At 40.0% G+C, this 14,605-nt stretch overlaps 2 protein-coding genes across 2 annotated transcripts in view; one reads left to right on the top strand and one right to left on the bottom strand.

Moving 5' to 3' along the window:
* Positions 1 to 8,589, bottom strand: part of AP4S1 (adaptor related protein complex 4 subunit sigma 1) — a 43,660-nt gene extending 35,071 nt beyond the window's left edge. Inside the window, exon 1 of the mRNA XM_079700006.1 lies at positions 8,525 to 8,589. The gene's annotated coding sequence lies outside the window, so the exon portion shown is untranslated. The remainder of the gene's footprint in view (positions 1 to 8,524) is intronic.
* Positions 7,993 to 14,605, top strand: part of STRN3 (striatin 3) — a gene marked incomplete at its 3' end in the record, with an annotated part of 117,332 nt that continues 110,719 nt past the window's right edge. Inside the window, exon 1 of the mRNA XM_079699162.1 lies at positions 7,993 to 8,398. Coding sequence (XP_079555288.1) covers positions 8,117 to 8,398 — 282 coding nt within the window. The 5' untranslated portion in view covers positions 7,993 to 8,116. The remainder of the gene's footprint in view (positions 8,399 to 14,605) is intronic.

Below are 14,605 nucleotides of genomic sequence, written 5' to 3'. Positions count from 1 at the left end.
CCTGTTGGTGGGAATGTAAATTGATACAGCACTGTTTCGAACGCTTTACCCTCACTCATTCAATCCTCATAATAGCTTTGTGAGTTAGAGACTGTTTTTATCTCCACTTCACAGATATGAAAACTTAGTCACTTGCCAAAGGTCACCAAGTAAAACGGCAGAGGAAGGACTCAATCATGGTAGCCAGGCTCCTGTGTCTGTGCTCTCACCCACTGCTCTTTACCTCCAGGTTTGCCTCAAGACTCCAGTAATTCAGTGATGGCTGTAATGTGACCATGGACGTACAATTTCACTCTCCATTCACTAGCGTAAATCTAGGTATACCCAGTTTGTACCCTCTATTCAAAAGCTTTCACTGGCTAATGGCTATATGTGCATATTTTGGCAGGTTTAATCTTGACCCCAGAGTGTATCACAAAAGGTGCAATTCTAACAAACTATTTGCTTTCAGTTGATCTCAACAGGGAGCCTAAAGCCTAAGAAGTGGCTTAATCAGATAATGTGAAACTTTAGGACAGAAACTCATACTACTGCATTTATTACAGTGTGTTTAACATTTGTAATCAGACCTAAACTTCCAAAATTCTTATGTCTGACTCGCTCTCTTAGTGAGTTCAGCTAATCTCCCTTTCTACTTCCAATAAATAAAACATACCCAGCAAATGCTTCCAAGGCAAGTTTTCAGACATGTATCTGAATTTAGTATCATTCTTGTTCCCATCAGGTGTCAGGGTAAATACAGAGCCTTTCAGGTGGACTGCTTGGCTGCCCTTTGCCCAGGAGCACTTTTTGCTTTACTGAATTTCACAGTAAAGTATAGCAACATGTTACAGCTCCTGGCTGAAAATGTAAATAGGAGAGCAAAGTTGTCAGACAAGAGCCTGCCCAACTGTTCCCAGAGGATATTATTCATACTTAAATTTACACTCACTTATATCTCACATCTCTGAATAGCAAAAATGTCACAATTATTTTAGCAGTGATCAAATAAGTTATTTCAATAGCAGGGCTCTAATAAATAAATTTAGGTTAACTAGCAGGCAATTTAAACCTTAAAACGCCAAGAGTGCAGAGAAGCAAGGGAGTGGTGTTAGCAGCAGAGCAGTTTTGGAAGTTCCCGGGATCCCCTTACAAAAAACAGTGAGAGCACGAGGATGGAAAAAAAGAAAAAACTATACAGTAACATCTTTACCAAAAACCAAGGGAAAAACATCCCCTGGAACTCCAGAACACTAACTACCCTTAGCAACTAGTAAGGGGGACCCACACCTGTGCCAGCAGAAGTGGAGGTTTGAAAATGTGGTCCTGTAAGGGTCAAAAGAGCCAAGGAACCCAGAAATCACCAAGTCATCATCCAAAGGAAGGGCGCCCCCCACCCCTTGACGTGGGAACCCCAGGAGGGAATCTAAGTACCACACTGAGAACCGGGAGGAGATCTGGCAGGATCTCTTTTGCCAATGAGTGCAAGGAAAGGTCCCAACCAGGACCCCCGAAGGCTCGGCAACATCCAGTGGAAGCTCTTTAATAGAAAGACAGACTCCGCGCTGAGCAGAAACTGAGAGTAAGAGCACGATATATGTGTTAAAAGACAGCTAGGTAGCTAGCTAAGGCTGACAATAGCTAGATCAGGCTGATCAAGTTTAGTATATTCCAGTACTAAAACTGAGACCACTAGACATTATGTGCTGCCTGGTGTGATGCAATAGAAAGTACATTGCATCCGCAATGTAGAAATATTTTTACCAAAAAAAATTAAAACCTGAATGAAACCTAGCCTCTAGGTCTAACTCCTAGTTTACAGACAATACGGAGGAGAAAGGAATATGCTAAATAATACAATAAAAATGCAACCAGCCAAATGTGGGAAATTCTGCAGGATAAATAACCTCACCTCTTCAACAAATAAATGGCATGACGATGTGGGGGTGAGGGGGAAGACAAATAAAAAAAGACCTAAAGATACAGCAAATAAAGGAAATATATAGATTTTGTTTGGATCCTGATTTGAAATCACCAACTCTTAAAAAAAATTTTTTTTAGATAATTGGGGGAAATTGACGATGGACTAGGGATTATACTGTATAATGGAATTACCACTAATTTTATCGGTGTGATAATGGTATTGTGGTATGTTGAAAATAAAAAGGTCCTAATCTGTTAAAGATGCCTAGAGAAGTATATACCAATGAAATAATATGATGTCTGGGATTTACTTTAAATTATTCCGAGGGCCGGCCATGGAAGTGTGAGGGAGGCCACGAATTCCACTTCAAGGTATCTTTGAGCTTGTTGAGTAGACGCCATAAGCAAGGCTCACCCTCCTGACTTGAAAGATTTATGGACAAGAAGTTATCACTGAAATCAAATGGTGGTGGACATGTCCAAGGAATCTTTGGGGATTTGATTTCTTTATGAATCTTTCAATAGATGAATGTGCAGAGACAGCAATTGGTGGGTGACAGAACAATACTGGAATGGCAGTATAAGGGAAAATAGTATCATCATGTTAGAAGCCTTGGAATGAGTATAAACAAAGGTTGTGTTCATCAAAGAAATCAATTGCTTCCTCATGTCCCATCTCCAAAGGGCCTGTTTTACTATCATATAAAAAATTGAGCAGTGTACACTTTCATATTAAACTTTCTTGTTAAACTTTTTTAATATTCAAAAAAAAAATTCCTCACACAGAGAAAAGGGGAATAGATGAAATAAGAATGGCAAAATCTTGATAACTGGTGAAAATGGCAATTCATTAGACTTTTTTTTTCCTACTTATGAATGACTGAAATCCAAAATAAAAAGTTAAATAAAAATGTCTAGGGACTTCCCTGGTGGTCCACTCGTTAAGACTTGGAGCTTCTACTGCAGGGGGCATGGGTTCAATCCCTGGTCGGGGAACTGAGATACCACATGCTGTGCAGCCAAAAATAAAAAGCCTTACGCACAACATGATTTACAACATCTGATTACTATATTGAAAGCTATAATACAAAAGGAGTAATAGGAGTTATTTTTAAATGCTCTAAGGAATTCTTTAAGCTTTTTTTGTAGGGTAATTGTCAGGTACTTTAGGTTAGTCTATTAATAGACAAAACTAAAGGTTACCATCTTTTAAAATGTTATCATAAAAAAATAAGGTTTTGTGAATTTTTGCCAAATTTAAAACATTTTCCAAAGGAAACACTGTCTTTAGCAGAGATTTCCTAAGCAAGGTGTCCATGTCTGGTACCATTCTTCTGAACATTCTCCCCTGCTGCTCCAACAGGAGACAAACCACATTTCCAAGATTGTTAAATTATTACCTAGGAAAGTTTTGGCAATTTCCCATTCAGTCACATTTTCCAGTCATTTGGTTCTCATGTTTATAGAGCTGGTTGTTCACTTTTACCCAATGTTCAGGAGGGACTTGGCTCCAGGCAATCCTTTTTTCTTTTTTCCCTTTCAATTTTGACATCTCTATGAGTTAGCTATTATACAGTATTATCACAGCCTACTGCTTTCTGACTCATATTACCCAGGAGACAATTTAGGAATGAACTTGGACTAGAATTTTATATAGCATGCAGAGTTTCCTGAAGGTCTTGGTGCCTATTTTTCTGTAATCTGTGAAGGTCCTTTTCCTTTTCTTTTCCACACAATATACTATTTGAATAGTTCAGGTATCCTGCATATATTTCTATACTTTTCTTAGCCACAAGCAACTGCTTTAATGAAAAGTAGATACCTGATCTTATTATGCTGGTTAAACCACAGTGCAGGTCAAAGCTGCCTCCTTTTCTGTTCCATCTCCATTATACACTTTGCTCGTTTGGTTTTTGAACATATGCCAACTCTTCTCAAAGATATTTCTCTGGGCTCTAATATTCATTTGTTTTCTATATTTATAAATGTAAACACTATGTAATTTCCCCAAGTGACTGAATCACCCTGAAACTACCTAAAAAATGATTTCAAAAGTGCAAATGATTTGGGAGCCAGAGGTAGTAATATTAAATCCATTGACAGGACAGAAGGAGGCAGAATTGTAAAGGGAGACCTTATTTCTTGTTTCCAAATAAACATCTATACTCACTGATGTAAGAGTAGGAATACTTCCTATTCTACTAAGGGCTGTGGAAGTGACCCAGAACTCTTATCTCAGCTTTCTCTCCTCATAGAGATAAGAATACTTGTCACAATCTTTTCAGATGATGGAAAAAGATGACTAGATCAGTGATTACGAACCAGTCTGAGCTCTTTGTTAGTAGGATGACTGTACAATGGAATTACCATTAATTTTATAGGTGTGATAATGGTATAGTGGTATGTTAAAAAAAAATCTGTTAAAGATAGAGAAGTATGTACCAATGAAATAATATGATGTCTGGGAAGGAATTCACATAGTTCTCAAAGTCAGGGTCAAAACACTTTTTACATCAGGTATTGCAATAACTGGGAAGGAGGCATCTGAGTGTTAACCACTCTGATGTATTTAAAAGACTAGAATTCCTTAACATACTTTTGCTGATATAATATATGCACATGAAATGTGACAAGTCTCTTTTTGGTCAGGTAGAATAAAAACACAGGTGTCTAAGATTAGCTAATGGGGAAAAAAAACCCCTTAAAATTCTAAACCGATTAAAGATATAAATAGGCAGGCATTGAAACTGAGATAATCAATGGGAGTAGAGGAGAAATGAACAAGACTGATGAAAGGACAGAACAAACAGGAAGTTTCAAAGGTTGATGCTGAAAAGAGGAAATGACTCAGTCACAGTTTAGGAAGGGAATTCCAGTTAGGTGAGTTGTAGGTGAGCCTGGGAAAGCTCATTACCTACAGAGAACAAGATTCTAGGAGCTCACCGCAGACTGTCCTTGGAGTCATGTACACAAAGCACAACAGCAATACTGTAAAAAATAATCTCCCAATAGAGGAGGAAATTTTGGTGTCTTTTACTATTAGTGCTCATGACAGTTTTGGTCATTGAACCTCAAGAGATAATTGGTACAATGGTAGCAAAAACTGGTAAAAAAAAAAAAAGACTGAGGTGAAGGAAAAGTATTCATATTAGTCTAGTATGAATTTAAGTTATTCCTCAAACATTTATTGGGGATTTCACTGTCCCAGGCACTGGGGTACAGTTTTCAACAAGAGGGGCATAGGTCCTGCCCCTCTAGGAGGCTACAATCCTGCAGACAAATGACTATGATCTGGGAAGAATATGGTTTAGGATTGCATTGTTGACATTTATAAAACCATGGACAAAGTGAATCCAGACATGTTCAACTGGAATTCTTCAAATAGGGAGTGTAAGAGACAGATCTGGATAAGACTTTGAGGAAGTAAGGGTGCTTGGTGCTAAGTAATTTGCCTAAAACTAGACTGGAAAGTCTGTGAAGGCAGAGATTATGTCTGTTTGATTCACAGTGGTTCACCAGCGACTAAGAGAGCATCTGAAAAATAGTAGCCAATCCAGAAATTAAAAAAAAAAAGAAAGTAAATAAGTGAAGCAAAGATTTGCAGTACCTGTTATGTGACTGTCTTGCTTTCATAGTGTTTAGTATGAGTGTCACCGAGGAGTACATATATAGACAATTTAAATACAATGTAATAAGTATTAGGAGTTAAGCATGGGTTACTATTAGGATATTATACTAAATAATTCACGGATCTGGAAAGCTTCTTGGAGGAAGAAATACTTGAGATGAGTTTTGAAGGAAGAAGGGAAGGAAAGCCAATTGGATACAGCATGTATTAAATTCTTGTGGAATGAAACAGCATTACACATTTGAGGAACCCAAAATGATGCAGATTAGCTGGAGAGAATGGGATACCATGATGGTGTGATGGTAAATTAGGCAATAAGGACTTTTATATACTATACTAAAATTTGGGCTTTATTGTAAGTCTGGTGATCATTAATATATTTTAAGCAGGGAATGATAGGATCAGATCTGACTTTTGAAGATCACTCAGGCATCAGTGGTAGTGGAAGGCAGGGGAACAGTAGAGGTGGGAAGGTTTAAATTAAGACATGTATGAAGATATGGAATAGATATAAAAGATATTACTGAGAAAGGGATTGGATGAGGGGGCCAAGTGCAGGAAAGGTACTAGAATGACTGCCAGGCCTCAGGTTTGAATGTAGTGCCACTTAATACGATAGGTAATAGAAGAGCAGAGTTTGTTTTTTTTGAAGGTGAGTGGGGAGGAAAAAGGATTATAAATCCAGTCTTTACTTGAACTTGACGTACCAGCAGGAAATATTAGTGGGTATGCTCCTCTTCTTTTGATGCCAATGTAAGGGACATCAGTCACACCCTCTCACAAATTTTTCTTGATATATATGGGTCTTGAGGCAGTACAGTATTTTTGAACTTCTTACGTGCTCTGAGGCCCCTCGCAAATGAACAAGATTGAATGAGCAGGTTGTATGTTGGTTGCTATGAAATGGAGAAATAGTTCTTAATAATTCTGTGATCTCAGACATCATTTCATATGTAAATAAAACATGGCAGCATGGGTAACAAGTCCAATCTGCTCTCCATTAAACTATAATAACAGAAAGCAGACATGATAAAATAAGATGTACTACTTTATCTCTGGGAAATTACACCGAGTGGTCGTGTATATTCCATAGTGAAAATTTTATTGGTAGTAGAGAAGCAAAAAATTTGAATGCAATAAATGTTATATGCGATTTTCCTGCATAGCTGTAATTAATGAAACTTTTTTCCTTATTATGTTGTTAAATATCATTTTTGTCCTATTTTTTAACCAAATGGTTATTAGCTACATTAACTTTTAGAAACTTACTAGTTCATTAAGGATGTTCCCGAGCAACCTAAGCACATAAACACACACACTATGGTACTTAAAAGATTAACCTTGTCTTTTATGTGTATATTACATTCACTAAAACAACCCAGGAAAACATTTTTAGCCGTTCATCTAGGGTTTTAAATTGTCTTCACAATGCTCTTATTTTCTATTTCCATCAAAAGATTCTGCTATGAATGACAGTATTTGTGAGCTCATTCACTTCTAAAATATCAAATTGTTAGTTTAACCAGTCTCCTCCACAGTTTTCTTTCTCCCTCTGCCCACTATCAAGATCTAAAGATTTTCACCTTCTCTTCTCCCAAAAGAAAAATGAAAACAATCGCTACTGCTTCCCTGTCAAACTCCCCAAACACAACCCACCCCAGAATAGGAAATAAGGGAGGAAAAGTGGTACAAGTTGCGACGCGCGACAGGGAGCACAGAATTGGGACCAAAGCTCAGAGACAGAGAATCAGTCTCCACGTCCGGGAAGATCTGGGCTCTTTGCCAAAAGAGAACGTCCCCAAAGCCCCGGGAACTGACTGGTGCTAGGAAACCAGAGAAAGAGAGAGTGACAGGCAGAGAAAGAGGCCCGACCCTCTGGGACTGCCTGAAAACACGCAAGGAATGCAAAAGAAACGTCAGGAATCCGGGACCGGCTGCGGCCGGCCAGAGCGACCAACCAGGTTAAAAGCCAGCTCCAAAGGCAGGCGCGCCGCTGAGACCTCTGGGTAGGGAACGGCGCTGGGGACTGACTGAGAGAGGGATACGGATTCCTGAGAAGGCAGAGACCAACTCTCTTCCGAAGATTGGATTCGGTGGCCCACCGTCCTGACTCAGCCGCCAGACTCCCGCAGCGAGCCTGCGGGGCGGGCCTAGGGGCGGGGCCGAATCTCCTCCCCCGCCTCTAACGGCAAGCCGACTGCGTCCTCAGTACGCCTGCGTAGGGTGAGGCCGGACTCTATTTGGCTCGTAGGCGAGCGGCGGCAGCGGCGTTCTCTACCCGGCATGCTGCGCGGGAGCGGCGGCCCTACGTCTCTCCCCTTCCCAACCCTGCCCCCCCTTCCCCCTCCCGCCGCGGCCCCCCCTTCCCCTAAAGTGAGTGAGTGAAACTGGCAGATGGAGGAGGGACTGTAATGGCGGCGGCCGGCAGCTCCCTGCTCTGACCTACGGCAGGCATTCAGCAACAACCCCCTCCCCGCCCCTCTCCCAGCCGGCCTCCGCCCCGCCGCCAGCGCGGGGCCACCCTCTCCGGCCCTTCCCCCAGCGGTCGGCGTCTCGCCCTGCGCCCCGGCCGGGGCCCCACACACAATGGACGAGCTCGCCGGAGGCGGTGGTGGCGGCCCCGGGATGGCGGCCCCTCCACGGCAGCAGCAGGGACCTGGGGGGAACATGAGCCTTTCGCCCGGGGGGAATGGAGCGGCGGGCGGCGTGGGTCCTCCGGCCGCCGAGGGAGCGGGTCCCGCGGCAGGCCCAGAGCTGTCCCGGCCGCAGCAGTACACTATCCCAGGGATCCTGCACTACATCCAGCACGAGTGGGCTCGGTTCGAGATGGAGCGGGCGCACTGGGAGGTGGAGCGGGCCGAACTGCAGGTACCTCGCTGGGGTCGGTGTGCGGGACGGCTGCGGCGGCGGGGTTCCCGGCCGGGGGGTGGGGGGGTGGGGCCGGGACTCCCCTCAGTCGGAGCTCGAGGCCTTGGGAGGCCGAGAGAAACCTACCTGTGCGGCTCGGGGGGCGATGGTCCTGGCGACGGCTCTTCCTCTAGCCCCCCTCCCCCCTTCCCGCAGAAGCTTGTTACCCAGCCCTCACTAGCTGCGCGGTGCGGGCTTCCTTGGGGCAGCCATTTTGGCTTTTAGTATGGCGTCTGCGGGGGCTCCTCCGGAGGCGGCCTGCGCGGGTCTCCGGGGCTTGGGGCCGAGTTCCTCTCTGTGGGAGAGCGTCCAGCGAGGGGCTGTTGGGCACTGAGCTTGCTCTTGTTTGTGCCTCTTGAGATGGATAACCGGAGGAGAGGGATTGGGACGGGCATTTTACCACCTTTACCCGGATCACCCCCCTTTTCCGATTTGGCATGTCTGCCCCCCTCCCCCGGAGTTGATAACCCTTACTCCTTGACAGCCACGCTTCTTTCCAGGGCTGCTACCGAGCACAATGGCTTGCGGCTGACCTGTGAAGTTTTCATTTCCTACCGCCAACTTTAAGTACCTTCTTACCTGGGATGCTGCCTTATTCACTTAGAGTCCTTTCGAGTTCTTAGTGACTGACTCATCAACGCTTCTCTGTACTGAATTTTTCTTTTTAGAATAACCTTCGCCGTCCTCCATCCCCTTCTTTACACATAAAAAGCCAAACCAGAATATCTGTGCCGTCTTTATGAAGATTTAATATTAACTTGGAGTAAAGCGTACTTGTCTCACGTTACCAACTCACGCAGGGGAAGCAAAGTTAAATATCCTCAGGATCCTTCATAATTGAGCCGGACTCAGTCTTAAGGTGAAACTTTGATAGGTTGGTTTACCTAACTTTTAGAAGATCGTTGGTGTTTTAAGGACTTATGTCTTGTATTTCAGAAGGACTACATCTTTTTAAAAGGATTGTTCAACTCTTTTGGGTGTTTGTGTTTACTTTAAAATCACTTTCTAAGGCAAATTTAGGCTTAGAAGAAAAAAGGCATGCATCTAAATAGTGTTGCACCTGTTCTTCAGACTGGTATATATTTAGAATGTTAGTAGTATTGTTCGCTGACATACATGTCATATATGCCTGGGGTGAATGGTTAGGGAAATGCAGTGTTGAAAGAAGGAAGATTGGATTAGCTTAAAAAGGGTGTCCTCAAACAAATATGTATATCTTCAGTTTGATTTTGAACCAGTCGACTTTTATTTGTCTCTACAAAGTTGGGAAGGTTAAACTTTTGAAAAGTAAGAAACATATATTTTGACGCTTTACCAAGTCTTGAGAAAGTTAATTATAAATTAACACCTGTTAGTCAATTCAGTGTTTTAGTGCTTTGGTATACTATTGGGCTCTTAAAAATATAACATTTAAAAAGCTAAAGTCAAAATTGTTTTTTTGTGTGTGTAGTCTGCTTTAAAATATCTGGGATGTATAGAGTTCTGTTGATGTACAACTTTTACTACACCATGTGCAAACTTAATATTCGGTGTGAGGCATTTATTTTTAAAAATGCATTTACTAATGCATTGAGGCTTGGGTTCACTAAATATTTCACCAGTCCCCGATACAGTGTTTATAGCCTTTGTACTGTTATAGAAAAGCTTGAATTTAAACACTTTTCAAGTTAGCAATTGCATTAGTCATTCATAAGTTTCACTGGTGAAAGTAGCTGAAAAATGTCTTGTGTCTAAATTAGTAAAAAATCTGTACAACAGTGAGGTCTATCTATATTGTCTACCCTAGCCCTTGCTTTCCCTTCTAATTCTCTTCTTGACCGAAGTCTTTTAAGGAAGATTCATTTTGCTTGCTTGCTTTCAGTTTATCTACAGTTGGCATATTAGTTCTGATATAGCCATTCTAAACTTTTTTTGTTTGCTTTTTTTTGAAGAAGTTCTGCAGTGTTTCTAGACTCTTAATTTTTTTCCGGGAATTTTTATTATTTCACATTGATTTCTTTGGAATAAAATGTTCATGATTGTGTATTTTTGTTCTGTATATTTCTCTAAAATGTTTTATTGGGCTACTTAGTTAATAGGATTTCAGGTTTGCTTCTGGAATGCTGAATTTGCTTTACACGTCTTCAGTCTTTAGTAAGAATGCTTGTGAGATGCACATTTTAAAATGTATGTGTTGAATAAAAAATTTATTGGGAAAGCTTAAGTGAAGCATGAATGGATTTAAATTGTAAACTTAAACTTAATTTTAAGAAAGATAACAGAAATAAGAGAAGTTGCATATCGTTATGGTATACATCCTTGGGTACACTGTTCATCTATACATTATTTAAAGTATTCAGTATTAAAACTATTCAATAATGAATACAACGAGGCTAAGGTATACCTCATTTTGATATAAAATTTCAGTGTGGAATTATATTTCCTGGCTTTGGAAAGGATTTTAAACTGGAAGTTTGCATTATGGTTCTCTTCCCTGTAAAAGGAATTTTGGGTAAAGGTCTTTCTTAGAACATTGGAACTAAACCAAAGGATGTCTTAACGCTCTTTCATCTTTGTGATGGTTCCTTACCTGGGACTAAGGTAAAGCTTTGTTAATGAGGCTCTAGGACAGTGATTTCTAAAAGAGAGTGCTAGTGGTAATCACTTGTAAAACTATAAAAAGTATGCAGGCCTTTGTCTCATCCTCCAGAGATTTGGATTGATTTGGTTTAGGACTTGGGAAAAAATGGACTGGACTGCTTGTGGGATTTTGGCAGTCACATTAAATAGAAATTATAACTGCCATTTCATCAGCACTGCAACCTTATGAGGTAGGTATCATTTCTATTTTACAGATGAGGAAACACAAACAGTTTAAATAACTTTGCCAGCTATAAAGTATTGCAGCTGAGATTTGAACCCAGGTTTATCTGAATCCAAAGGCTTTGTGGTCCAAGAGTGGTCTTATTACCACTCTTGAAACCATTGTGTTGTATTGTTGTTTTGGTATTTTTTTGTAGAAATGGAATCTGACTTGTAATTCATTATGTGGCACACACCACTTCAGTACATTTCAAAAAAGTTTTATTGAGCCCCCATGGCATGCCAGGTCTAGTTTATATATATTGCAAATATGTCCTTATATTTTTTTCTGTAGTTACTGTGTAATAAATGCACTTATGGTATATACAAAATGCTTGTGTGCCAACTATAAAAATATGACATAGGTAATACATAGAAAATGTAGTCCTGGAGTTTGTATTCTAAAACTACTAATTCTCCAGCAAATGTAAACTTTTAATTAGTGTTTGTGTTTGCATACTCTGGCATACAGATTTGTCATAACGTGACAGATATTGCCACCTAAAGATCTTAAGTTAATAGGAGATGTTTCTCTCAGACATAACTTGATTTCTTCATTTTTAATGGGGGGAAGTAATTGTTTCCCTTTTAATCTGTTATTGCCAGGGTTTTCTTAGGGTAGTCTAGAATAATGATTTGCAAATCCTTGTTCCTTTTCTATTACAAGATTTTTATAAATCTACTATGAAATTATAAAAAATAAGAACAGTATAGAGATTTTTCATAAAGGTGTTCCTTTTATTCCAAGAGTTTTAGCCTTCATAAAGACTTGCTGTTATGCAGTTTTCCTTTTTCAAATGGTGGTGGCAGTAGAGTAAAAAAATTTTTATTTGATAGAATTAAGAGTCCACAATCTTATGTCATATTCTCCCTGTTTCTTTTTTGAAGTCCTTGGAAACAGAAAGTCTAGGGACCCGTAATCTAGATTTCTTTTCTCCATTTACCCCTTAATCCTGCTGTATAGTCTTTTTTTGCTCTCTCTCCTTATACCTATCTAAACACTTTGTAGAACACTTCTTTCTGTTGGTGGTTGACCTTCAAATTGCCAAATCTTGAGGATTTCTTACAGATTATATGCACTTAACCAACACTTTCTGCTTTTGAGAGTTTCTTCCTCAAAATCCTTTTCTTTGGCCTATATTCTGTAATTTCTTATTTTCCCTTCGGTCCACTTATCACTTTTCTTCATATGTTTCCTCTCCTTTGGTCTCAGTTATCATTACTTGGGGTTCTGATTCTTTTTGTTTTCACTGTAAATTTCGAAATATACCGTGTTTTTTGTTTTTTGCTGTTATTCCGATGCTTCAGTATTTAGTCCTTTAATCCTAAAAAAACACCAATGAGGTGAGCACAATTGGTTTCTTTTGTTGGTGGTGGGTTTTTGGGGTTTTTTTGGTTTTTTTGACACTGGACTATTGGGGCCCGGAGATTAAGTAATCTGCCTAAGATCTAAGATCGTATAAGTAGGAGTAGCAGAGCTGGGATTTAAACCTAGGCAGGCTCACTCTAGAGGCCATGTTCTTAGTCACTACTGTATTTTTGACTTTCAGATGTCTCAGATGTATTTCTAACTTCCTGTTTAAATTTTCAAATTCAATGCATCCGTTATTCGGTTCATCTCAAATGCCTGCCTCTTTCCCCCACAAAAGGCACTTAACTTGTTTATTCTCCTTTATTGCCTGTTATTGTTTTAATAAATTTATTTTATTTATTTATTTTTGGCTACATTGGGTCTTCGTTGCTGTGTACAGGCTTTCTCTAGTTGAGGCGAATAGGGGCTACTCTTCAATGCAGTGCGCAGGCTTCTCACTGTGGTGGCTTCTCTTGTGGTGGAGCACGGGCTCTAGGCGTGCAGGCTTCAGTAGTTGTGGCACGTGGGCTCAGCAGTTGTGGTTTGTGGGCTCTAGAGCACAGGCTCAGTAGTTGTGGCGCACGGGCTTAGCTGCTCCGCAGCATATGGGATCTTCCCAGACCAGGGCTTTAACCCGTGTCCCCTACGTTGGCAGGCGGATTCTTAACTACTGTGCTACCAGGGAAGCCCCCCTGTTATTGCTAATGTTTATTATCATCCTTCCCATTGGCAGATGCTAAAGAGATCAATGGGTCCTTCTAAAAATGTTGAGTCTTTGGGTCTTATTGATTCTAGTATGATTATTCAGTGAATATATTTCAGTGTTATTTTGTGCTACATACTGGGTATATAATGATATATGAAGCAAGGACCTTGCTGCTGGTGGAGTACTTGAGAAATAATAAAATGTGATAAATCAGAAATTAACAGGATGCTGAGAAAATAAATGGTGATGGGAAACCTGTGTAGGTAGTGAGCTTTCAGGTAAATAGCTAAGCAATTATTGAGCAGTTCCTATATGCCAAGAATTATTTTAAGTTGTTAATACATATCTTAACGCATTTAATTTTTGTGAAGCCCTTAGGAGGATGTGTACTTTTAGATCCGAAGTGTGACTACCTAACCGTAGGTTTTTCAGTGGAAAGGAATAGCATTAAAATAAGTTCTAAAGCAGGAAAGAACTTTGTTGGAAGTGTGAGCTGGACTTTAGTGATTCAGTGGGCTATCTAATATAGATAGCCTCAGTATCCTAAAATATATTTTAATTCAGTGATTATTAATTTTTTGGAAATATAGTCTCCTTTGCATAAAAACTTTGGAGCCTTTCTAGTTAAAAAACAATTTTTTGGCTTCGAATATACTTGAAGCCTAACCACTGACCTAAGGAAGTAACACTGATTTAATCTGTGCTTTCAATTTATTTACTACAACTGTTTTAGTTCAGGGTGTTCCTCCTGCCTGATTTCTCTGGAGGAATCTTAACGGTTTCCCTCCATACATGCTCCTCTCTTAAGAGTTTATCCTTTATATTGTATGATTGTATTACATATACCCTTTCATTTTTATTATGGAGAGTTTTAAAAATATTAAAGAATAATACAGCGATCTGTGACCTCCCATAAACCTGTCACTCATCACTCAGTAACAACTCATGACCAGTCTTATTTTACTTACACTTCTGTCCACCCCTTCCCTGTCCCGAATTATTTTGAAGCAAATCCCAGAAACATACAATTTCATCCATGAATATTTCAGTATATATTTAAAAGATAAGGACTTTAAAAAGATAACTGTTGTAGTTGCATACCAAATTAAGAAAATGAACAATTCCTTAATATTATTGATATTATCAAATATATGCTGTTTGAATTTCCAGTTTTCTCAGTTATCTTTGAAGAGTTTGTTTGAATCAGGATCCAAATAACACATTGCTATTGGAACCCCCTCCATCTTTCTTTCCTTTTCTTTGCCATTTT

This window comes from Hyperoodon ampullatus (assembly GCF_949752795.1).
Source record: "Hyperoodon ampullatus genome assembly, chromosome: 3".
NCBI lineage: Eukaryota > Metazoa > Chordata > Mammalia > Artiodactyla > Ziphiidae > Hyperoodon > Hyperoodon ampullatus.
This window is presented reverse-complemented; position numbering and strand designations above follow the sequence as displayed.